Source organism: Gossypium hirsutum, chromosome D13 (assembly GCF_007990345.1).
Source record: "Gossypium hirsutum isolate 1008001.06 chromosome D13, Gossypium_hirsutum_v2.1, whole genome shotgun sequence".
Classification (NCBI taxonomy): domain Eukaryota; kingdom Viridiplantae; phylum Streptophyta; class Magnoliopsida; order Malvales; family Malvaceae; genus Gossypium; species Gossypium hirsutum.
The window spans coordinates 42425311-42451523 of NC_053449.1; the positions used below are offsets into that span (position 1 = coordinate 42425311).

The window sequence follows — 26213 nt, forward strand, 5'->3', positions numbered from 1 at the left end:
AACCAATAAATCACATGTGATTTACTTGAGAGATTAGAAGTTAGTGTTTTTAGCATTTTACAAGTTTATGAAAATGTTTTGATCACTAAACAACTTGAGAAATAAAATAAAAATCTTAAATGTTGTTATATCTAAAGTTTGTCATATCAAAGCTAACATATTATATATTTTATATAATACAAATCAATTTGCACAATCATGCGATGCACAAGTTGATTGTATCTAAAAAGCACAAAATATAATATATTTTCATATCATCTATAATTAAGTCATATTTAAGTTGTAACATTATTACTTTATTTCAGTTTGTAATAGATTTCAATAAAAAGAAAAACAAAGACTTATGGGAGGTTGGAAGCTTCCAACAATTAACCATAGCCTCAATTTTTGAAGGGTCTATAGCTACTATTGATATCATGTATCCCAAATACTCTACCTTAAACTAGCCAAAGAAGCACTTCTCTCGACGAATAATTAATGATGCCTAAGAATATCAAGTGCAAGTGATCAATGTGTTTTTTTGGAGGACTATACACTAGTATGTCATCAAAACACATTAATACAAATTTCCTTAAATAAGGACCAAACACATCACTCATCAAGGATAACAGGTGTATTGCTAAGGCCAAAGGGAGTTACCTTGAATTTATATTGGCCTTGGTGGGTTTTGAAAGCCATTTTAGGATAGCTTGATATTAAATCAATCTTAAAGGAGTACTCAACCCCCTTTAGTTCATCCAATAAGTCATCAACCATTATGATTGGAAATTTATTTTTCACCCTCATAATATTGACTATATATGACACGAAATTTCTCCAGTGATTTTTTCTAGTCGAGCCTATTTGACCATTGTACATTATTAGCATTAGGAAATGAAATAATCAGGAATCTCCTACAAACTCCAATAATTTTGATGCTGAATTGCTTGTAATCAATGCATAACCTTCAAGATTAGTCCTCTTTCCTTGCTAACATGTATGCTGAAGTAAAAAGACTAAAGCTAGTCTGTATCATAGAAGCAGTAAGCATCTCAAATATTTGCCTTCCTATCTCGGCCCTTTGGTAGTATGAAAACCTTTAAGTTCTTTGTTCAGTTAACTGTTGTTAAAGATTTAATGTTAGAGTGACTAAAATAAGCACACCTTAAAAATTAAGTCACCAACTGGATAGTTTATTCTTTTTTATCCTAAAACAGTGATGAATTACTAAACAAACAAATATTTTAGTTAAAAAAATAAGCAAATATCTTTTATCTTAAAATGAATCCTCATTGCTGTTGAAAGGCCATTTTGTCCACAAATACAAAAAATATCTATCTTCAATCAATTCATCGGTTTCTTAGCATTGCGCAACACTGCAACTCCCACCCCCCTTCTTTCACTCTCACACTACATATGGGGTTGGCTTCAGCCACCACCATCTCCTCCTCCTCCTCCTCCTCCTCCTCCTTGCTCTCCGCCTCCCTATGCCCTGCCAGAAGAGGCTTTCTTCCGCCCTGCCATCATCACTTCTTCTTCCTCTCAACTTTTGTACGGTTCAATCATTTTTTATCCCTTTTCAGCTCTCTTTATATTATTTAATAATTGTATCCAACTGTGTCCGACTGAACTTGAAAACCAAAGCTAAAATAAAACTTTGTTAGGGACAATGTGTTTGGTTTCTTTTATCACAAAGAAATAGAGAATTAGACATCAATTAGGGAAAGGCTTAAGGCTTAGGGATTGATTGCATATCCTTGTAATTTTTCATCCAACAAGACAAACCCTTTTACCTTGTTTAATGTTTTAATATCCAAAAAAACTATGAGGTCATGCAGTTGTTTCTCAAATTGATCATATATAAGTAACTGACTATAAAGTTTCAGTTTATGTTCAGAGTAAATGCAATTTGAATTGGAAAAGATCATCAGGAAAGAAGGGAGGTGAAAGAGTAAGGTGTAGTGCAGTGGGAGTGGGAGTGGGAGTGGAAGATGAAGCATGTGAATTAGTGAATGGAGTTGAGCTTTCAATTGGGGAAGGAGATGATAACATCCAAGCTTATCTCTTTAAGGCAGTGAAGAACAATAATGGAGCAGGTGTTTTGCTTTTATCTGATATCTTTGGGTTTCAAGATTCAGCCACAAGAGATTTTGCATACCAAGTTGCCTGCCATGGTTACAAGTATGATTCTTAACCTTGTAACCCCTTAAGTTTTATTTTCTTTGCTTATTGACCCTTCTTTCCATTATATGGCTGTGAACCTGTGAACTCTACTTAGATTTGAGGTGTGTATTAATTCTTCCTTTTTGTTTACTCATATTCTTATATGAAACTGCAGTGTCCTTGTTCCAGACCTATTTCGTGGTGACCCCTGGGAAAAGGGCCGACCAAAACCAATGTTTGAACAATGGCTGGCTAGCCAAGACCCTCAGAGGGTTGCAAATGACATAGCAACCTCAACAAAATGGATGGTTGATGAATTTAGAGCTGCAGGAATTTCAAAGAAACTTGGTATCATTGGATTTTGCTTTGGAGGTGGCCGTGTGATCGACGTTTTAGCCGCTGACCAGGGTGCTTGTTTTAGCACTGCTGTCTCATTCTATGGGACCAGGATGGATCTGGCAGCGGCATCTAAAATAAAGGTGCCTGTGTTGTTCATTTCAGGGGATGATGACCTGCTCTGTCCGATTGGTGTTTTGAGCAAGTTTGAGAAGATCATTGGCAACGGCTCTAGGGTTGTAATCTTCAAAGGAAGAGGTCATGCCTTTGCCCATCGACCAGGATCTACAGAAGAGGATGCAGATGCTGAGCAGGCATTTACCTTGATGAGGAATTGGCTTCATGATGGCCTACTCGTAAACAGTTGAGCGCATCTATGTTCATTGGTTATCTTATAGGGTGCTTAAGGTAGAATTGGTGCATCTTTCTGGCAATACTCTGAACAAGCAATTTGTTCTTGACGATGCTCATGCCCATTGATGTATATACGCTAATTAATGTCGTTTTTCATCTCTTTTATATTACAAGAATTTTCAGGATAACCTTTTAACTTTTGGGGGTTTAATTCATGATTGTGAATAGGTGAAAGGTCGTAGAGATTAAGATCCAGATTAAGACTTGCTAGATATCAGCTACATGAATTAATTGAGCTAAGCTCAAGATTAGGTGAAACTCAATCCTGAAGGATAAATGCATCTCAAATGAACAGATTCTGAGTGGAAGATCCCAATTTTCAGTTTGCATCAATAGAATGATGCAAGATTTTAGCATTTTTTTGCATAGAAAAATTATAATAGAGGGCAAACTAGAAGCACCCAGATTGAGACTTGAAAAGAAATTGCTGCATCTGTATCTAAACTGCAAACATGTTGGCATTTCATTTAGCATATTCATCCTAACGAAGAATTCAACTGAAACCCAACTCAACTTACCAGTTTCAGAGTTAAAACTAAAAGCTCAAAATAGCAATCTGGTTTGGATGCAGAGAAAACTGGTTCAGCTTGATCCTAACCAAACTAGACAAGTCTCAAACTAGGACTTAAACCCTCAAATTTTGGACTGGTAGCTTTAAACCCATCTAGTATTTATTTGTTCTGTTCTTTCCAACGACTCATGAAAGAGCATTCAATCTTAGCTTCTTAGCTTTAACTTCTAACAAAGGCAAAGATAACTGACATAATTCAGGTGCTGAGGCTAAGCTCGTTCTATTTTGGACATAGTTGAAGTAAGCTCCAAGGTTATGTTAGGATTTAAGATGACAAAAAATGGAAAGGGTGGAACAATAATTTGTTTGTGCAGTGTGGTTTCTGGATGGCTAATTGCACCGCCCACAATCCTAACTCTGGTTTAAGCAACTCAAACCTAAGTTCAAAAGCTAGCTTGTAAGGAAAATAGTTCAATAATTCATGAAACATGGTACAACAAGCAAAATAGCGAAACGGGCAAGGAACATAGTTATGATACCAAGCTAAAGAAGCTCCAACCCAATCTCAAAAGCTAGCTTCTAGGGCAGAGAGTTCAACTAGGGCAGGAGAAGAAATAAAGAAAAGATGGGGACAAAATATGACCTACACATGCATCCTTAATTTTTCCATGACATGAGGCAGCTGAAAAAGAACTCTAGATATCAACACACGGCAGATAAATCAAGTCCAACTCTCAACAATAATCACGCAAAATGCAGGACTGCAAGAGAAGTATTTGTTTTTATTTTTCCGCTTCAAATTGTGTTTACTCATTTGATAGAATTACATAATAAAAGATAATGTGATCCATAACAAACTTTTGGTGCAACAAGTTAATTGTTTACCCACCAACATATAATCTTAGAGGAACTTCAACAACATCAACTCACTCCACTTGCTCCTGGAAAAAGAAAAGAGAACTAAATTAACTTTCTTATAGAGATTCTTGAAACATATAATATGTAGAATAATACTGAAATAAACTAAAATATAGAAGCATCCTCGCTATGCAGATTTTTGAGAAAGTTAGAACTTAATAGACCAGACTGTAAAAGTGTCAGAAAAATCAACAACAACATCTACTCTGGACAAGAATAGTTGCCCTAAACTGCCAAGGGTCTATGCAAAGATCATCCACTACACTGGGGCCAATAACCAACTAGACATTTTCACCTGCGAAATTGGTTATGCTTGGGCACTGGCAAAAAATATTTTTTCCCCTTGCAGCAGCAGATTTTTTCCACACAACTTTCCCATCAAAACGCCTTTCGTAAAAGTTTAAAACATTTCAGCTAAGCAATAATTTATACTAGAGACCTCCAGTCCCTATTCAAATATAAGTTGATCTGATGCCTATGTTTTTGCATAGATGGGCGTGGGTGGAGTACTCCATAAAAATCTGAACACCCCCTTCAATTTTCAACCTATAGGTCGTTATATTTTATTTTAAAAGGGCTACTCAAAGGTCAAGGGCCTATGAGTAGGGCGTACTCTAGGTGAAAAACAATTAATAACTGGATGGTTTATGACATTTTAAGCAATTATCCAAGAAAAGCTCAATGAAAGTCGTTTCAGCTCAGTAATTGAAATATATGCCAATGCCCATATTTGATTCATCAGCATCACAGTTTCACTTTCCACAATATTTCAGTTTATATATATATGTATCTAATTCTAGTCATTGTTATAAGAAATTAACCTACGAAAAAAGTTCACTCATCATCACCATTTTTTTAATTCAGATTGATTACTCCTAGATGGCTCTAATAAAGTTGGTTGAGTGTGAGCGTTGAAGTTGACGATCACAAAATCAGTTAGCAGGCATTCATAACCTAACCCAGAATGACCCCACCAGTGCTGATGCATATCCTCTCATTTAATACCTTGAGATGACTGTTGATAGGTTGAAGAAAATTTTAACATTTGTAAAGGACAAAGGATTACACCGAACAATTAAAACATGAATGTGCAACCTAGAAAAGAAAGAGTCCAGAAGATTAAATCCATAGTTCGATAAAACATTAGTCCAACCTTGGGTGCAGGAGCATCATCAAGCTTAGGAGGAGCCAACTTCGGAGAATATCCACCAAAAAGACTAGAACAATCAGTGTATGCAGATCCAATCCCAATCCCAGCACCAAAAGCTACAGATGCCCATCGAGTCACTGGACTCCCTGGCATGACAAATCAAAGTTATGAATTCAAGGAAGGATTAAGGAAGACATGCAAAGCAGAAAGCACAAAAACGGAAAGGCATGATAGCGACAATGCCTGGAAATACGAGTACTAGAAGAAAACTGAAGCAATTCAAAATGGAAGAACTCAGTTTACTTTGTCCACTGCTTAGATTAACATCTAGTAAAAAGTTCAAATGCATAATCACTTCAACCGTTTAGGCTTTGCTTGGTAGCATTGATGATTGAAGGTGGCTATGAGTCATAAATCATAAACAGTTCCTTTCCACTCTCCCCACAAAGCAAAGCCTTAATCAAGTTCCTCGTCATTTCTAGGCGATTTACAACAAAGGCAAAAAGGAGCTACTTCTGGTGTTGGAATATAAGGTGAATCAAAACCAACATGCAGGGATGCAAGGTTCTGCTTAAGAAAGCCACTTGGTCTCAAACGTTTCCACTTAAATGGATAGTAAAGTGTACAACACAAACGTAAATAGCAGCCATAGCACGATATTATGGCTGCCATTTGCATTTGTGGCTCTCTTTGACACCAGTATTCACTGTAGATATTTGCTGCAATTGAGTGTAGTAATATACCTCGCACTCGCAACCAATAAACACAACACATCCATCCAAAAAAGTATCCACGACTGCAATTTAAATCCCTACATATTTTGGACATGTATATACATCATATTTACATTAACATCTACAGCTATGAATATAGAGCAGGCGCATATATAACTGGAAGAGCCAACGCTGCCGAGTGCAGAACAACATAGAAACAACTAGAAGAAAGATAAAAAGTGGATATGAGAAAACAAAATTTGTAGAACCAATTAGGCTAATCTGCAATGGGGCAAATCGAAAACAACATATCTTAAAAGGAGAAAGAAATAAAGAAATAAGGGAAAGAGAACAAACTGAAGAAAAGGAGGCCACCAAAAGCGCCAGCCAAGGATGAATAAACGAAGCGGCGGAGAGTGAGATCGATGCAGGCGTCCCATTTTGCGTTCATGTCATACTTTGACGGCGTCAATTCCTTGTTATCCCCCATTTCAGAGCCTTATGCAGTACAACTATTACTTTCGTTATTTCTTGGAATTTTTGCTCAGATTTCCTTCTCTTTACTTTGTCTTCGTTTGATTCTCCTTTTGTTTTCTGGGTAATCTGCCGCAATGCCTCTCACATATGTACCGCTTGTTTTTCCTTTTTCTTTTCAACTTACAGCATCCATCGATAAAATGGGATCAAGAACAGCAAGGGCCCAAAAAAGCCCAATAATAGAAATGTCTCAAAATAGCTCAAAAGATGCAATAATAGAAACAAGGTCCAAACAAGCCCAGCCCCCATAATATTCAACTGTTTCACCCTTGCTGTCATCAGAGTAGGCGGGAAAGGAAGTGCCAAAGGATGTTGGGGCAGTAGAGATGCAAGGGAGCCGCACCGGTTGTCAGCGTAAATGCCTTCGGCAGGAGACCACGCCTCTGCCAAACTCAAAAAAGGACGTTATCGACCACCGTTGAAGCTAGTCATGAGCAGCAACATAAGAGACCCATTAGCCATGAAAATGGCCTCAGCCGCTAATAGAAATAGAGTTTGTGTGACGAAACCCAAGGACTATCAAGCTTCGACCAACGAGGAACTTAAGCGGCGGCGGCCCCATCTATGCCCCTCAAAAAAATAATAATGGCTAATAGGAGATACAATTGAGAAAGAATTATCACTTTTAAAAGGAATATATATAATGATAAAGCTCTCACAATTACAGAATAACACCTAAAAGAAAAATAAGAATTGAACCTACAAGTGTTTACTAGTGAAAGAGAATAACAATAAGAAATAATTGAATTTTGTTCTTAATCTTTTGAGCTTGTTTATTATATTCTTGAGAGTGTCCTTGAACCATATTTGTACCTTTTTATTGGTTTTTAGATGTTTGGAACTATTGGAAGGAGTTTTTAGGTGTTGGAAGCATTAATTTTACACATTTAATGGAGTTTGCAAGCTTATGTCTCGAGACAAAGAAGGGGTGTCTTTAGACATTATGAACAAAATATGACCGTTAGAGCATTAAGTCTCAAGTCAAAACATGCATGTCTCGGGACATCAAGGGTACTTCGATGGTTTATGTCTCAAGAAAAACAAGCTTTTACCTCGAGACATGGCTTGTTGTCTCGAGACAATGCTTCTTTAGAGCAATTTTGTGGCACTCAGCACCCGATCTAGAGGGCAGATTTGAATGCGAGATGTCACATATGTTGTCAAAGCAACTTAGACTATTATAATTCATTGCCTCAAGTTAAATGATGTATTTTTAAAACCTTTTATTTTATAAAAACAAGGATAATAGATAATTTCAAATATACGATTTAAAATCAAATTTAAGATGTCAAAAGTACATACCAAATACTTTCAAACTTAGTGAACATAAGACATGTTAAAGAGTTACCACTTGCGAGCAACATTTCTTCCTAAGAATATACTTGAATTGAGTCATTCATCAATTTAAAAGATGCTCATCATATAGGCGTACACAAGCAATCTTAAATCACACAAGGACATGGAAACCAATACATACCAATATATACTCACATAATCATGATATTCCAACTAACCAAAATTAATCTATGAAGACTCATAAGACCTTAAGACTTCAATACATGCCATTTACTAATAGTTTCGAAACGAACATTACAACCACTTGATTGAGTTAAGATATGAGACTTTGAATGCCGTTGGACTTCAAGATCAATTCAAAATGCCTATTTAGTATATTTGTAACACCCCGATACCTAACCCAATCGTTGGGTCTGAGTTATGAGACGTTGCATTTATTGCTGAAGCAACTACGATTAAAGCATAACCAATTCATAGCAGTCAATAATTAAAATTCAGCTAAAACATACATTCGACATGAAATAGAGTCAATTTCGGGTGTTACACAAGCTTATGTAAGCTCTAAAGTTAACCCAAGATAGAAATAGAGTCAATTCCAAATCGTGACGTCTATAAACAATTTGTCACGTCATGATGTTAGGCCACTTGACGTGTAACAACCCAATTTTCAGTGGTGTAAGAAATAGTGGTTCGAAACCACTAAATCCGACAAGTAAGCTTGTAAATTTTATTATATAGTGTTTATGAGTCGATTATGAATTTAGGAAGGCTTATGAATTAATGAATTATGCTTTAGAAATATTTGTTAGATTAATTGGTTTTGAAAACGAGGTATCGAGACCTCGATTTAATAAACCGAGCTGTAAATATTTTTATAAATATTTACGGAGTGTCATTAAGATAGTATTAAAGTTTCGTTAGAAAATTTTAACGTTTCGATAGTTAATTAACTAAAAAGAACTAAATTGAAAAAGGTGCAAAACTTGCTAATTAAAGAAATAGTGATTAAATAGCTTAATTAATGAACAAAGGAGGACCTAAAAAGCAATTATGCCTAAAATAAAGGCATGAGGTGACATAAGCAGAAAAGAAAACAAAAATCATGTGATTAAAGGGCAAAATTGTAAATTTTGTGAAATAAACTTAAATAAATTGAATTCTAAATTTTTCTAGGCTATTCTTCTTCAATTTATCAGCCAAAAATGCCATAAGAGAATTTTTTAAGCTGGTTTTATTTATTTTACTTCATGTAAGTTCAATTCTTGCTTTTTTCCTTGAAATTTTTGTGTTTTTAAGACTTCTACAATAAGGTCCAACTACTTATTTCATTAGTTTTTGATTTCATAGATAAATTTGAGAGTTACCATTGATGAGTGTTGAATGTTTATGATGAATTCACATGGAATTGAAGCTCTAATTTTTTTATATGATGATTTTATCAAGTAATTTCAATAGAAATTGATTTTAGGACTAAATTATGAAAAAGATTAAATTTTAGGGTTTTGTATTAAATTATATTCATCAAAGGCTGTGTAATAGCTTAGAATATTTAGATAAAATGTTAATTGAGAAAAATTAGCTTATTTGATGGGCTAATTGCTGAGGGACTAAATTGTAAAAATTATAAAAGTTGGGATAATTTGCAATTTCAAAAATTGAGGGGTATAAATTGTGAAGTGAATTATAATTGAAATATATACTGATGAATGAATAATTTTGTATTTTATATCAAGAGCCCGTATATCAACGAGAAATAGAAAAATTAGCAGAGTAGTCCCTAACTAATACAAACTTACAATTTAGCCCAGGTAAGTTTGTATGGTTAAATTTTAATTTTATGTGTTAATTGATGAATGATATTTTGTATTTATTCGTAACATTTGTTGAAAATAAAATTATTATTAAATTTATGAAATTGAATCAAGTGTTCGAAGAGAACAGAATGCAGGATTGAGTACAATTGTTCAGTGCAAAAGAGGAATTAACAGCAAAATTACCCAAGTAAATCGAGGTTCAACATTTTTTGGGAACTCTCATGTTTTCTTTTTGTTTAGCCCTCATGAGCTTTAGTTAAATGATATGAGTTTCAGATTAACCCTTTTGGGTTTCAGTTTAGCTCTTTTGAGCTTTAGTTTAACCCTAATGGGCTTCAATTTAGCTATTCTTAGCTTCAAATTAACCCTTATGGGTTTCCGTTCAGCTCCAATGAGCTTCCGTTCAACCCTTACGGGTTTCTGTTTAGCACTTATGTGCTTCTGTGCAGCCTTCGGGCTTCTGTTTACGATGTACTCAAATCTGTAAGAAGTTCTCTGGTTTGATAAGGATTGGTAAGTGCTACATGAAATTAATGTGGAAGATTTTAAGTTATTATTGATATTGAGCTCAAATAAATGAATTCATCAATTGAGTTGTGATTGGTAGGAAATGTTTATGAAATGATTTACCTAAATAAATTATTATAGTATGTTCGGTAGGATTTATGTTAAAGCCAACGAACTTGCTAAGCTTCATTAAGCTTACTTGTGTTGTTTAATGTTCTTTGTAGATTTTCAAGAAGTTCAGAGGATCGGATCAACACGTCAGGTCACACCATCCAGCTGCTCTGGTAGATTTTGTTATACATTTTATGGTTTATATGGCATGTCTAAGGCTGGATTGGAAAAGAACTAAATTTGAAGTATGGTTGTGAATTATATATATATATATGTTTGTATGCATGTGTTTAGTAGTAGATTTTGGTAAATCAATGAATTGAGTTATTTTGGTAAGTTTAGGTAATTGAGTTTTGTGTTGATATATTATGTTTAAAACATGATTTTTGGTTTGTGTTGAATGTTTGATTGGGGCTATTTGATGTATTAAAATGTTGTGTATAGGTTGATTAAAAAAGGGTGAGAAAAATGACATTAAAATGGCCTATTTTCGTCCACACGGGTAGAGACACGGGCGTGTATGTCAACCGTGTGTGACACATGGCCTGGAACATGGGCGTGTAGTTGAGCCGTGTGTCCCCTACACCTTGAATTTCAAAACAGAATACCTAGGTTTTTACACACGGCCTAGCACATGGGTGTGTAGCTTCACCGTGTGATCCCTGCACCTTTCATACGGCCTATCACACGGGCATGTGGATGGTCATGTGACCCAAGTCAGAGAGTTACACGGGTATGGACATGGGCTGGGACACGGCCTTGTGCCTCACATCGAATGCCCACATGGCCTAAGACAAGGGCGTGTCACATGGCTGTGTGAGCCACACAGCCGACCACACGGGTGTGTGTCCCCTGTTCCTAAGAAAATTATTGAGATTTAGGGAAAATTTTCTTGAGTATCTGGCTTAGTCCCAATTCACTTCTAAGGAGTATATTGGGCTTTGAGGGCCCATTTAAGGGACAATATGAGTGTTATATGATTGATTCTTGATATGAATAATAAAGGTTGTGAAATGTTCGTAATTAATCTGTAAAGTTTGGTAATGCTTCGTAACCTTATTTGGGCGACGAATAAGGGTTAGGGGTGTTACATTTATTAGTATCAGAGCTCGATTTAGTCGATTCTTGGAACAAATATAGTGTTTAAAGTGTCTACAAATACATGCCATATAAATCTGTGATAGTGTGATGTGTAAGATCCGATCTAACCCTTGTTTTTCTTATAGATTATAAAGATATCAGATAGATCTGAACATACTGATGATGATAAGGCCAACAGTAGAGTACAATCATCTGAACATGGGACAAGCAGTAACGTCTCAATTCATCCAGCTCAAGAACAAGAACTTAAAAACATGTTTTATGGGTTTATGAATCAGTGGTTTAATGAATATATACAAGAGAGAAATTAAGCTCAACAACCTTCTCCCCCTACTGCATCGTCCGAAATGCCTCCTGTTGCACCTCTCCCTCCTCCAGTGATTAAATCCAATAAATGTACTCCAATCGAAAAACTTAGAAAATGTGGGGCCAAAAAATTTCAAGGTAAGTCAGATGATGATCTTGTCAAAGCTGAGTACTGGCTTCAAAACACAATAAGAGTTTTTAAGGAATTAGCTTGTTCTTCCAAAGATTATCTGAGACATGTTGTGTCACTACTAAAAGAAAAAGCTTATAATTAGTGAATGACTATAGTGGCTGTGGTGCCAAAAGAGAAAATCACTTGGGAATTCTTTCAGAGTGAATTTAAAAAGAAATATGTTGGCAAGAGATATTTGGATAAAAAGAAGAAGGAATTTCTTGACTTACGACAAGGAAATCGGTCAGTAGCTAAATACAAGAGGGAATTTGTATACCTCAGCAGATATTCCCAAGAAATTGTACCAATCAAAGAAGAAATGTGTATTCAGTTTGAGGAATGACTGAATGTTGAAATCAAAATGATGAATGGGGGCATAAAAATACGAGAATTTGTTGTTTTGTCAGATCGTGCTCAGAATTGAAAGAGGTATATAAAAGAAAAATGCAGAGAGACAGAAGGAATAAAGAATCTTACAAGAGAAGTTCCTCCAAGTCATTTTCAACTGCACCTGCGAAAAAGTCTAGAGATGATTTCAGTTGAGCCACCCCAATGTCGGAACGATCAAATAAAAATAAAGTGATTCAACAAGATTTCAGGGTAACTATTAGCCTTCAATTAGTGTGGGCAGTATACAGAATGCTCCTAGGCCTAAATGCAAATATTGTAGAAAATATCATCAGGGTGAGTGCAGAGGTAAGGCGAGGGCTTGTTATAAATGTGAAGCCACTGATCATTTTATTTGAAACTACCCTCAGTTGCAAAGAGAGGAAGAAGAGCAAAAAGAGAAATAGATGGCCACTTTCCAAAGAAGTAAACATTCGGGCCAAAATAGTACTACTAAGACTACTCGTTCGGGTATGAAAGATTCTGCTGCCCGGTCAGAGGCTAGGGCACCTGCACGTACTTATGCCATCCGGGCGAGGGAGGAAGCTATAGCTCCGGACGTGATTGCTGGTATATTCTATCTTTTTGATGATATTGTATATGCATTGATTGACCTTGGGTCTACGCATTCTTATATTTGCACTGCATTAGTAACAGAAAAGAAAATGTATGTTGAGTCTACTGGTTATGCTATTCAAGTCACTAATCCATTAGACCAAAGTGTGATAGTTAATTTAGTGTGTCAAAATTGTCCACTAAAAGTAAAAGGCTGTGAATTCCCTGCTGATTTGATGTTGCTACCCTTTCAGAAATTTGATGTTATTCTAGGAATGGATTGTTTAACGAAGCATAATGTTGTAGTAAATTGTCGAGAGAAACGTATTGACTTGAAATGTCAGACAAGGGAGATAATTTCGGTTGGGTCAGAGAATTTGAATGATACTGTTAGAATTATTTCAGCTTTTTCTGCTTAGAGATTATTGCGTAAAGGTAATGAGGCATTTTTAGCCTACATTCTTGATACTTGAGATTCTGAATCAAAGCTAGAACAGTTACCAGTCGTTAATGAGTTTGTTGATGTGTTTCCTAAGGAATTGTCGGGTTTACCACCTGATCGTGAAGTAAAATTTGTAATTAATGTGATCCTGGGAATAACTCCTATATTAATGACACCATATCGTATGGCATCGGCTGAGTCAAAAGAGTTAAAGACATAATTACAAGAGTTTTTAGACAAAGGGTTCATCAGGCCGAGTGTGTCTCCTTGGCGTGCACCTGTCTTATTTTTTAAAAAGAAAGACGGTTCTTTGAGACTGTGTATAAACTACAGACAATTGAATAAGGTCACAATTAAAAATAAATATCGTTTGCTTCATATTGACTATTTGTTTGACCAACTAAAAGGTGCTGCAGTATTATCAGTTGAAAGTTAGAGGGTGTGATGTGTGAAAGACTGCTTTTAGAACTCAGTATGGTCATTATGAGTTTTTGGTAATGCCATTCAGCTTGACTAATCCTCTTGCTACTTTCATGGATTTAGTGAATCAGATTTTCAACCTTATTTGGATATATTTTTGGTTGTGTTTATTGATGATATACTAATCTATTCAGAGGCAGAGTCCGAACATACTAAACATTTGAGAATTATGTTACAGATTTTGAGAGAAAAGCAGTTATATGCAAAGTTTAGCAAATGTGAACTCTGGCTTCACGAGGTTGGATTTATGGGTCATATCGTATCAGCTGAAGGAATTCGAGTGGATCCAAGCAAAGTATCTACAGTAGTGAATTGGAAAACTCTAAAAAATATTATAGAAGTGCGAAGTTTGCTAGGTCTAGCAGGTTACTATCGACGTTTTGTCAAGAATTTTTTGATGATTGCTTCACCTTTGACTCAATTGTTACAGAAGAATGTTGAATTTATGTAGTCTGATGAGTGTCAAAAGAGCTTTAATTAGTTAAATAAGATGTTGACAGAGGCTCTAGTTTTGACTTAGCTAGAATCGAGTGTACCGTGTGTTGTTTATAGTGGTGCATCTCTGAATGGTTTGGGTTGTGAATTGATGCAGTTAAGAAAAGTGGTGGCTTATGCTTCTCGATAGTTAAAACCGCATAAGAAGAATTATCCTACACATGAGCTTGAGTTGGCTGCAATTGTATTTGCTTTAAAGATTTGGAGACACTATTTATACGGCGAGAAGTGTTACGTGTTTACGGATCATAAAAGTTTGAAGTATTTCATGACTCAGAAAGAGTTGAATTTGAGACAGAGGCAATGGTTAGAGCTATTTAAAGATTATTATTTAGTTATGGACTATCACTCGGGGATAGTTGCAAATGCACTTAGCCGAAAGTCATCTTTGTTTGCACTTCGAGCAATGAACGCTCATTTGTCTCTTAATGAGGATGGCTCTGTACTAGCAGAATTGAGAACGAAACCTTTGTTCCTCCAACAGATTCGTGAGTTGCAATATGAGGACCCAAAATTGGTGTTGAAATGACAGATGGTTCGAGACAGGTTGAGTTCAGAGTATAACATTGATGAAAATGGTACATTGCGTTATTACAATAGAATTTGTGTTCCAAATAATTTAGATCTGAGAAATGATATTCTTTTTGAAGCTCACAGTAGCATGTACTCCATTCATCCGGGTAGTACGAAGATGTATTATGATTTGAAATAGATGTATTGGTGGCCTGGTATGAAACGGGAAATCTACGAATTTGTAGCAAAGTGTTTGATTTGTCAGCAGGTGAAAGCAGAACATCAGGTACCAACGGTTTTGTTACAACCTGTTATGATTCTTGAGTGAAAGTGAGAGCATGTCACAATGGATTTTGTATCTGGATTACTTGTGACTCTGAAAAAGAATATTCAATCTGGGTGATTATTGATAAATTAACTAAGTCAACACATTTTATCCCGGTCAGAACAGATTTTTCACTTGAGAAGTTACCGGAATTGTATAATCAGAAATTATGAGGTTACATGGGGTTCCCATATCTATTATTTCAGATCAGGATTCGAGGCTTACATCGAGATTTTGGAGTAAATTACAAGAAGCCCTGGGTACAAAATTAAATTTCAGAATAGCATATCATCTTCAGACTGACAGGCAGACAGAGCGAGTAATTCAAATTTTGGAAGATATGTTAAGATGTTGTATACTCGAGTTTGGTGGTAGCTGGGAAAATTATTTACCGTTGGTCGAATTTGCATATAACAACAGTTATCAATCAGTATCAAAATGACACCTTTTGAAGCTCTTTTGGGAGGAAATGTAAGACACCATTGTATTGGTTGGGATTGAGTGAATCCAAACTAGTGGGAGTCGACTTGATCCGGGAAACTGAAGAAAAAGTTTAGATTATCCAGGAGATTCTAAAAGCTGCTTATGACCGTCAGAAATCATATGTAGATTTGAAAAGAAGAGATATAGATTTTGAGGTTGGTGATCGAGTGTTCTTAAAAGTCTCATCATGGAAGAAACTATTGTAGTTTGGCAGAAAAGGGAAGCTGAGCCCAAGATTTATTGGACCATACGAAGTTATCTAAAGAATCGACCCAATAACTTATAGATTAGCTCTGCTTCCAGAACTTGAGAAAATTCATAACGTGTTTCATTTATCGATGCTAAGATAGTATAGATTTGATCCTTCACACGTGATTCCTTATAGTGAGATTGAACTGCAATCGGATATGATGTATTCGGAAGAACCGGTGAGAATTTTAGCTCAAGAGATTAAAGAATTACGGAATAAACGAGTACCACTAGTAAAAGTATTATGGCACTGTCATCGTTTAGAGGATGCTATTTGAGAAACAGAGAATCGATGAGATCACAATATCCGAATCTATTTCCAGGTAACAAATTTTGTGGACGAAATTTCTTAAAGGAGGGAGGGTTGTAACAGCCCAATTTTCAGTGGTGTCGGAAATAGTAGTTTGAGACCACTAAATTTGACAAGTGAGCTTGTAAATTTTATTATATAGTGTTTATGAGTCGATTATGAATTTAGGAAGGCTTATGAATTAGTGAATATTTTTATAAATATTTACAGAGTGTCATTAAGGTAGTATTAAAATTTCGTTAGAAAATTTTAACGTTTCGATAGTTAATTAACTAAAAAAGACTAAATTGAAAAAGGTGCAAAACTTGCTAATTAAAGAAATAGTGATTAAATGGTTTAATTAATGAACAAAGGAGGACTTAAGGAGCAATTATGCCTAAAATAAAGGCATGAGGCGGCAAAAGCAGAAAAGAAAACAAAAATGATGTGATTAAAGGGCAAAATTGTAAATTTTGTGAAATTAACTTAAATAAATTGAATTCTAAACTTTTCTAGGCTATCCTTCTTCAATTTATCAGCCAAAAATGCCACAGGAGAAGGTTTTTAAGATGGTTTTATTTATTTTACTTGATGTAAGTTCAATTCTTGTTTTTTCCTTGAAATTTTTGTGTTTTTAAGACTTCTACAATAAGGTCCAACTACTTATTTCATTAGTTTTTGATTTCATGGATAAATTTGAAAGTCACCATTGATGAGTGCTGAATGTTTATGATGAATTCACATGGAATGGAAGCTCTAATTTTTTTATATGATGATTTTATCAAGTAATTTCAATAAAAATTGATTTTAGGACTAAAATTTGAAAAAGATTAAGTCTTAGGGTTTTGTATTAAATTCTGCTTATCAAAGGCTGTATAATAGCTTAGAATATTTAGATAAAATGTTAATTGAGAAAAATTAGCTTATTTGATGGGCTAATTAATGAGGGACTAATTTGCAGAAATTGTAAAAGTTGGGGTAATTGTGCAATTTTGAAAAGGGTGTGAAATGTTACTTATTGTAATAGCCTCGTCGAAACGATAGGTATCTTGTCACACCATGACCCTATAGGTCACTCACTCATCGCAATGATGTTCGAACGACGTTGAGACGTCACATAGTGTTTTGGCCATAATGTACCAATTGGTACTCAAAGTGAAGCAAATCAATTTTTCCAACACTTAAACTAATCTTACCTAGATGAAACATACCAAAAACATGTTCAAAACATACATCACTAATCATATGCATCCTACCTACCAACTTTAATATTCAATTATACAATTTCCTTATCAAGAATATATGTAAGACTTTATCCAACTACTAAATGGTTCCATACCAATTCACTTATCAATACCAATTCAGAACCTTTAAGTTACCATCTCATACACCAAATATGCATTTCAATCATTACCGAACATGTCATTACCAACAAGCCATTATCCATTTATATCACATTTTCATCCCAACTTGCTAATACCTAATACATATATATACATATCAACTTCTAAATTCAACATTCCAAACATATCAAAATACAAAAAGGACTCTATTAGGTTCATGCCAATTATCTAACAAAAGAACTTCACCAACTTTGTTGAGTCCGAGATTACGTCTGGATGTTGATATCGATGCTCGGGATCTCGTACAAATCTAACCTGCGCATGAAAAACAAAATCGTACACTGAGTAATAAACTCAGTGGTAAATCTATGATTCAAAAAAGTAAATAAAGATACGCAACATGCATCTGTTTCATTTCTAAATTAATCTCATACCATTTTATGAAACATATATTCATTTTCTCAAAGCAAGTATATAATAAATTTACATCCTAACTCACTAGATTTGTGTTCAAGTCAACCAATTTCATGGCCCATTTAACTCTATTCAAGTACTATATTTAGTTACAACTATATCTATTCATTCTCCATGCTTAGCATGCATATACACATATACATCTCATTTTCCTACCACATTTCATATCAACTTCACCTATGTCAATCCACAATAAAACAAATAATTTCATACACCATACATCTCAAACTTGCATGTCGAAATATACCAATTCAACTAAGCATCACCAATGCCAAATCATGCATTCTAAACCACATATCTACCATATACTTATAACTTGGAGTTACCAAGCTTTACATCTTCAGTATAAACATGTTAAGTGTACAAAACTAGCACCAATTGATCTCACTTCAATTCAATTTATATAGACACTTCATTATGATTATAGTAACAACATTTCAAACATGTCAATAATAAAACATTCCATTATCAGTCCTATTTCTAATTTACCACTTATAATATCCCCCAATTCATTCATTTCTGGAGTCTTCCAACTCGTTTGAATTCGTTTCGGCCTCCAGGATTTGGTTTCATTTGATTCACATACTCTATCTATGATTACAACATGTAGTTTACATTAAATTACAAAAAAAAATCCTAATAACCTAACTTGTATTTTCAAGATGAATACTCAAATTAGACAATCTGCATTTCAAACTAGTCCTGTAGTATATCATCTGCTAAATCAAACTATAGACTTGTACATTTAATAGAGTAACCAATTTTCAATATCATCATATAGTTAAATTCACATCCCATTGTTCTTAATTCAACACCAATTCATCATGTAATATAATATATTTCAGCAAAATTTCATACCAATTTTCTGTATCAATTAAGTCATGCAACTTTCTATTTTATTAAATTTAGGTTCCGTTTCGATATTCAATTCCAACCACAACATTTCACTCAATAACTATTAATAGCTTACCTTAATATTGTATAAAATAGTATATCATGAATATGCAGTAACTAAATTGACTTCGGGCCATAAGAATACAAATCAAAAGCTTGCGTCACTCATTGTCGACTCGTGTCTTTCCTTTCCCTTTCAACGATCTTACATCGTCTTTTAGCTACAAATAATAATTCAGTCATAGTATAATATCAAAATTTGTCTAAATCACATTAATTACAAAGTCACCCATATTTTGTAAACTATTCAATTTAGCCCTCTATCTCGATAATCATTTTTTCCTATTCAGTTTTCTTATGTTTTAATTGTTTTTTGGCACATTAAGTTAATTTTTTTTCGAATCACACGGTGGAAATTAATCACCCATTAAATGGACCGTTGGAAAAAAATCTGGTTTGAAAATGATTTTCTTTCACAGCGGATAATTAAAAATTTAAAAACTGGCCCAGTTTGTGATATTTATAGCAATTAACCTTGAACTAAAATCATACATGTGTTTTCAGATAGGCAGATCCTTGACGTTTTTCCGCTTTCAATGATACACGCACAGATTGAGTGAAATTTATTAAATTTCATTAACCATTAAACGAAGCCGCCAATTTTCAATTTTGGGAAATCATTAGACTTGTGACGACTTTTTGGATGGGATCCAGACATTTCTTGGTTAATATTTCTTCATGGCGTTCAAAGACCTATCTCTTAGCTTTGAAACGCACTTTGAATCACTCAACTTTAAGTTCGGAATCTCAAGTTATAACTGTTTTAGTGAAGATTGTGCGAGTAGAATTTTTGGACGTGATTATGACAAGAATTACAAGTTTTGGACTTTTAATTCGAGTTTAAATCATATTGGGTTCAGGTTATAGGAGTAATTTTTATTATATATGAGCCTAATATTGTATTCATCAGCTCTTATTGTTTTATTATTTTATTATTCTAAATTTATTATTAAGTATTTTAAGTTATTTAGGAATTTTATGTCAATAAGAAAGTTTAGTTTAAAACTACTTCTTATTTAGATTAATTAGAGTTTTAGTATACTTAAAAGTTTTATTTAGATTTATTTAGTTAGCCTATATAAAGTCTTCTTCATTGTTCATTGAGCAGACAATTGTTTTTATTAATAAATTTTTCAACTCTATAAGTTTGTTTCTTTGTGCAAGATTTATTTTTTATGATTTTTAGAAGTAGTTTTCTTCTCGATTTCCCTCAAGGAGTCGTGGTAATTCATTTTTCACCCTTCAATTTGTTAATGATGATTTCTTGGAGGGTTGATTAGAGCCATTAGTTGAGTTTGTAAAGATTTATATCTCAAAAGGTTTAATTGGACATTTATCTTTCTATCCATCATATCCACCAGTTTATCGTTCCAAATGATCTTTTCCGCTATTATCGTACCACGAACTATTTTGAGTGTGGAGTCGAACCAATTGAATCAAAACACAGAAGTAGAATAGTTTTCTTTTATCTTTTGGATGAAAAACAAAAATTCTGTCTTCTTTAATAGAAACTGGTATAATTGTTATTCTGAAAAAAATATTTTTAATATTTGAGAATAAATCGTCTCTATTTTTCGGTATTATAACAATATCTCAAAGTTATTTAAATAGATCTACCAGTGCCATCTATTTATAGGGAGAGAATGTAGAACCTTTATTGAATTGTAGAGTTTTATTTAACATTGAAAAATAACTTTCTAGTCCAACTAGGAAAGGGAGATGGGCTAATAGGGTGTGCTTCCCCTCATATGTATTATGATGGGGATTCAAGCCTTCCATTGTATTGAACCCAATTATATGTGTTTTCTAAATTTTTAACTCAACACTTTATAATTTAATCCAACCCAGTACATATTTTTCTACTTTCCAAAATAAATATTAATTTTCCAATTAAATAATTTTCTCATCCCAATTTTACCCCCTGTAAAATTATGACGACTTTACCCCTGGTAAAATTTCCAAGAAAATATATTTAATATTTCACAACTCAACTTATTCATTATGACTGAATGGTTTATTTTCATTTTTGGGCTTTAAAACTACTCAAAAATATAAACTCATTCTTCCGGTCATTTCTGAGTAATCCATATATTTGCAAATGGATCATTTCTCATTTTCATTTCCATTTCTATTTCCATTTTTTTAAAACCCACATTTATTTCCAAACAATTCCATTTCTCCATTTTAGAGAAAACCATAATCATTTTTGAATGTTTTTCATTTCTCTATTTCTATTCATTCTGTTCATTTTGATTCAAACACGTAATTCATTTCTGGTTTCAACGAGCTATTAGAGGGATCGATTAGACATATGTAATTAAGGCTCAAATGATTTTTAATTAAGTTTTGGCTTTTCATCTATTAATTATAAACTCATTTAATCATGAAGACATTTCACTATAGTATTGTGGTTGAGTCCTCCCTAATGGCATACCATTACGAAAGCAACTATTCAGCATTCGTCCAATGACCTTGTCATAAGTGTGTTACCCTCATAGTTTATCATTGATCTCTTTAAGATAATATCCGTTTTCCTAATATAATCCTATTTTATCTCATGGTAACCATTATATCTTCCTTCATGAAAAGTCAATGATGATCAAATAGTGATCAAGTCATCTATCACAAAGACGAATGACCCGTGGCCACGTTTACTTTTCAGCAACCATGTAATGCCTATAAAAGGATATAATTTTCCCATGTCTTAGGTTTTGAATTCCACTATTGTGAATGACATTACATAATGTAGAAGCCGTATACTCAATGTACCAACTTTCGGCTCCTTATTTATTTGAACTCGGGCTTTTACTTACATCAAAGTATATGAGTCACGCATGCATAGTCCGCCATCCACCTAGGATTTAGGTATGCCACACTATGAACGTCACAAGGGAATAGATCCATAAACGGATTTAGGATCTATTCGACTTGGATCCAGTTTGATGTACTGTCAGTCCAGTCAGTCACATCTATGTCTTTATCTTCTGGGAGTCATCTGCTCTGATGCCCAAGATAAAGCATCTCCCAAATTGGACTTGATAGATGAAATATTAGTCTTTCAATCGGTTTGTTCATTTCCGATTAGACTAAGGACATGTTTAGGTTTGTCTATTAATACAAGTTGTCTTTCTATATTACGATCCGACCACGTAATACTGCTAAATATTAATTAAATAATAGACAACTAGTGAGTAACATTTACTTCCATTTTAGTTTGCGTACAAAAATACTTGAGGATAATATACAAAGTATTAATGTAATTCATGAATAATTTTATTAACTAATTTGGTCGGGAAATTACATGTGTACTTTGATGAAAATACTACACTTAGGACACCAGATCCAACATGGACATCTAGTAATGTCCAACATGATAGCCTAAAGGGCCACGCCAGCTGTCCCGTTAGGTCTATACCAGAAAATAGGCTCGGATAATTAATTTATCGTTTTTCAAAAATATTAATGATTAGTGACTGATTTCTCACTATTGAAAGTTAAGTAAATGTTGGTATCTTTTTCCCTTGCTTTTTTCCCCTTTAACATAAAACCATCTCATTCTCTCTTTTCGTGGTTCCAGCCAGCTAAAAAATGATAGTAAAAATAAAACAGTACAACCACTGACTTTGCTTTCTATCTAGCCAAAAACAGGGCTGGTTGCCAAACTAGCCGTTGTCATCCCTTCCTCTACTCTCTTGCTTTTTTTTCCTCTTCAACAGAAAAGAATCTCCTCCTCTATTTTTATAGTTCCTATGATGGGCACAACTGTTCGCTTTTTTTGGATCTTGTTCGACGAGACGAGTGGATCTTTGGCCAAAGATCTTTATGAGAGAGGCTAGCCCAAGCCTCTTTGGCTTCTTTCTTTACTAACGATAGTTTTGTTTAGTTCCATTTCTCTACCATTTTAGCATTTGCAACTCCTTAGTTGACGTTACTTATATTTTTCTTTCTTTTTTCTTTTCCAGGTTAGTGTTCCTTGCTTGCTAGCCCTTGTTATTTTTTGGGGGGCATGGATGGGGTCGCCACCGTTTAAGTTCCTCATTGGTCGGAGCTTGATAGTCCTCGGGTTTCGTCACACAAACTCTATTTCTGTTAGTGGTTGAGGCCATTTTTATGGCTAATATGTCTCTTTTGTCGCTGCTCGTGACTGGCTTCAATTGTGGTCGATAACGTCCCTTTTTGAGTTTGGCTGAGGCATGGTCTCCTGCCGAAGGCATTCATGCTGACGACGGGTGTGGCCCCCTTGCATCTCTACTTCCCCAACATCCTTTGGCACTTCCTTTCCCGCCTAATCTGATGACAGCAAGGGTGAAATAGTTGAATATTGTGGGGAGCTGGGCTTGTTTGGACCTTGTTTCTATTATTGCATCTTTTGAGCGATTTTGAGACATTTCTATTATTGGGCTTTTTGGGCCCTTGCTGTTCTTGATCCCATTTTATCGATGGATGCTGTAAGTTGAAAAGAAAAAAGAACAAAAAAAAAAGGGAAAACAAGCGGTACCTATCTGAGAGGCATTGCGGCAGATTACCCAGAAAACAAAAGGAGAATCAAACGAAGACGAAGTTAAAAGATGGAAATCTGAGCAAAAATTCCGAGAAATAACGAAAGTAATAGTTGTACTGCATAAGGCTTTGAAATGGGGGATGACAAGGAATTGACGCCGTCAAAGTATGACATGAACGCAAAATGGGACGCCTGCATCGATCTCACTCTCCGCCGCTTCGTTTATTCATCCTTGGCTGGCGCTTTTGGTGGCCTCCTTTTCTTTAGTTTGTTCTCTTTCCCTTATTTCTTTATTTCTTTCTCCTTTTAAGATATGTTGTTTTCGATTTGCCCCATTGCAGATTAGCCTAATTGGTTCTACAAATTTTGTTTTCTCATATCCACTTTTTATCTTTCTTCTAGTTGTTTCTATGTTGTTCTGCACTCGGCAGCGTTGGCTCTTCCAGTTATATATGCGCCTGCTCTACATTCATAGCTGTAGATGTTAATGTAAATATGATGTATATACATGTCCAAAATATGTAGGGATTTAAATTGCAGTCGTGGATACTTTTTTGGATGTGTTGTGTTTATTGGTTGCGAGTGCGAGGTATGTTACTACACTCAATTGCAGCAAATATCTACAGTGAATACAGGTGGCAAAGAGAGCCACAAATGCAAATAGCAGCCATAATATCGTGCTATGGCTGCTATTTACATTTGTGTTGTACACTTTACTATCCATTTAAGTGGCAACGTTTGAGACCAAGTGGCTTTCTTAAGGAGAACCTTGCATCCCTGCATGTTGGTTTTGATTCACCTTATATTCCAACACCAGAAGTAGCTCCTTTTTGCCTTTGTTGTAAATCACCTAGAAATGACGAGGAACTTGATTAAGGCTTTGCTTTGTGGGGAGAGTGGAAAGGAACTGTTTATGATTTATGACTCATAGCCACCTTCAATCATCAATGCTACCAAGCAAAGCCTAAACGGTTGAAGTGATTATGCATTTTAACTTTTACTAGATGTTAATCTAAGCCGTGGACAAAGTAAACTGAGTTCTTCCATTTTGAATTGCTTCAGTTTTCTTCTAGTACTCGTATTTCCAGGCATTGTCGCTATCCTGCCTTTCCGTTTTTGTGCTTTCTGCTTTGCATGTCTTCCTTAATCCTTCCTTGAATTCATAACTTTGATTTGTCATGCCAGGGAGTCCAGTGACTCGATGGGCATCTGTAGCTTTTGGTGCTGGGATTGGGATTGGATCTGCGTACACTGATTGTTCTAGTCTTTTTGGTGGATATTCTCCGAAGTTGGCTCCTCCTAAGCTTGATGATGCTCCTGCACCCAAGGTTGGACTAATGTTTTATCGAACTATGGATTTAATCTTCTGGACTCTTTCTTTTTCTAGGTTGCACATTCATGTTTTAATTGTTCGGTATAATCCTTTGTCCTTTACAAATGTTAAAATTTTCTTCAACCTATCAACAGTCATCTCTAGGTATTAAATGAGAGGATATGCATCAGCACTGGTGGGGTCATTCTGGGTTAGGTTATGAATGCCTGCTAACTGATTTTGTGATCGTCAACTTCAACGCTCACACTCAACCAACTTTATTAGAGCCATCTAGGAGTAATCAATCTGAATTAAAAAAATGGTGATGATGAGTGAACTTTTTTGTAGGTTAATTTCTTATAACAATGACTAGAATTAGATACATATATATATAAACTGAAATATTGTGGAAAGTGAAACTGTGATGCTGATGAATAAAATATGGGCATTGGCATATATTTCAATTACTGAGCTGAAACGACTTTCATTGAGCTTTTCTTGGATAATTGCTTAAAATGTCATAAACCATCCAGTTATTAATTGTTTTTCACCTAGAGTACGCCCTACTCATAGGCCCTTGACCTTTGAGTATTCCTTTTAAAATAAAATATAACGACCTATAGGTTGAAAATTGAAGGGGGTGTTCAGATTTTTATGGAGTACTCCACCCACGCCCATCTATGCAAAAACATAGGCATCAGATCAACTTATATTTGAATAGGGACTGGAGGTCTCTAGTATAAATTATTGCTTAGCTGAAATGTTTTAAACTTTTACGAAAGGCATTTTGATGGGAAATTTTAGTTTATTTCAATATTATTCTACATATTATATGTTTCAAGAATCTCTATAAGAAAGTTAATTTAGTTCTCTTTTCTTTTTCCAGGAGCAAGTGGAGTGAGTTGATGTTGTTGAAGTTCCTCTAAGATTATATGTTGGTGGGTAAACAATTAACTTGTTGCACCAAAAGTTTGTTATGGATCACATTATCTTTTATTATGTAATCTATCAAATGAGTAAACACAATTTGAAGCGGAAAAATAAAAACAAATACTTCCGTTGCAGTCCTGCATTTTGCGTGATTATTGTTGAGAGTTGGACTTGATTTATCTGCCGTGTGTTGATATCTAGAGTTCTTTTTCAGCTGCCTCATGTCATGGAAAAATTAAGGATGCATGTGTAGGTCATATTTTGTCCCTATCTTTTCTTTATTTCTTCTCCTGCCCTAGTTGAACTCTCTGCCCTAGAAGCTAGCTTTTGAGATTGGGTTGGAGCTTCTTTAGCTTGGTATCATAACTAAGTTCCTTGCCCGTTTCGTTATTTTGCTTGTTGTACCATGTTTCACGAAGTATTGAACTATTTACTTTACAAGCTAGCTTTTGA

General features: G+C 34.8%; 3 protein-coding genes across 5 annotated transcripts; 2 read left to right on the forward strand and 1 right to left on the reverse strand.

Moving 5' to 3' along the window:
• Positions 1-1252: 1252 nt before the first annotated feature.
• Positions 1253-3020, forward strand: LOC107920568 (carboxymethylenebutenolidase homolog). Of its 2 annotated transcripts, none has more exons than XM_016850333.2 (3): positions 1253-1530; positions 1877-2160; positions 2318-3020. In XM_016850333.2, exons 1-3 carry the CDS (start codon positions 1396-1398, stop codon positions 2844-2846), a joined length of 948 nt encoding a protein of 315 aa, XP_016705822.1. In that variant the 5' UTR covers positions 1253-1395; the 3' UTR covers positions 2847-3020. The 2 variants fall into 2 exon arrangements, with proteins under 2 accessions (XP_016705822.1, XP_016705823.1); XM_016850334.2 differs by having other exon boundaries at positions 1274-1530; positions 1866-2160.
• A 1145-nt stretch (positions 3021-4165) lies between these two features.
• LOC107920569 (uncharacterized) lies at positions 4166-6957 on the reverse strand. Its single transcript, XM_016850335.2, has 3 exons — positions 6542-6957; positions 5475-5617; positions 4166-4344 (listed from the first exon to the last, which is right to left on the reverse strand). The coding sequence occupies exons 1-3, from the start codon at positions 6672-6674 to the stop codon at positions 4330-4332; spliced, it is 291 nt and encodes a 96-aa protein (XP_016705824.1). The 5' UTR covers positions 6675-6957; the 3' UTR covers positions 4166-4329.
• Positions 6958-22606: 15649 nt separating this feature from the next.
• On the forward strand, positions 22607-25939 carry LOC107918283 (uncharacterized). 2 transcript variants are annotated; one of them, XM_041108742.1, is made up of 4 exons: positions 22694-22848; positions 22980-23784; positions 24704-24846; positions 25717-25939. In XM_041108742.1, the coding sequence occupies exons 2-4, from the start codon at positions 23652-23654 to the stop codon at positions 25729-25731; spliced, it is 291 nt and encodes a 96-aa protein (XP_040964676.1). In that variant the 5' UTR covers positions 22694-22848; positions 22980-23651; the 3' UTR covers positions 25732-25939. The 2 variants fall into 2 exon arrangements, with proteins under 2 accessions (XP_016703300.1, XP_040964676.1); XM_016847811.2 differs by having other exon boundaries at positions 22607-23784.
• Positions 25940-26213: the final 274 nt, after the last annotated feature.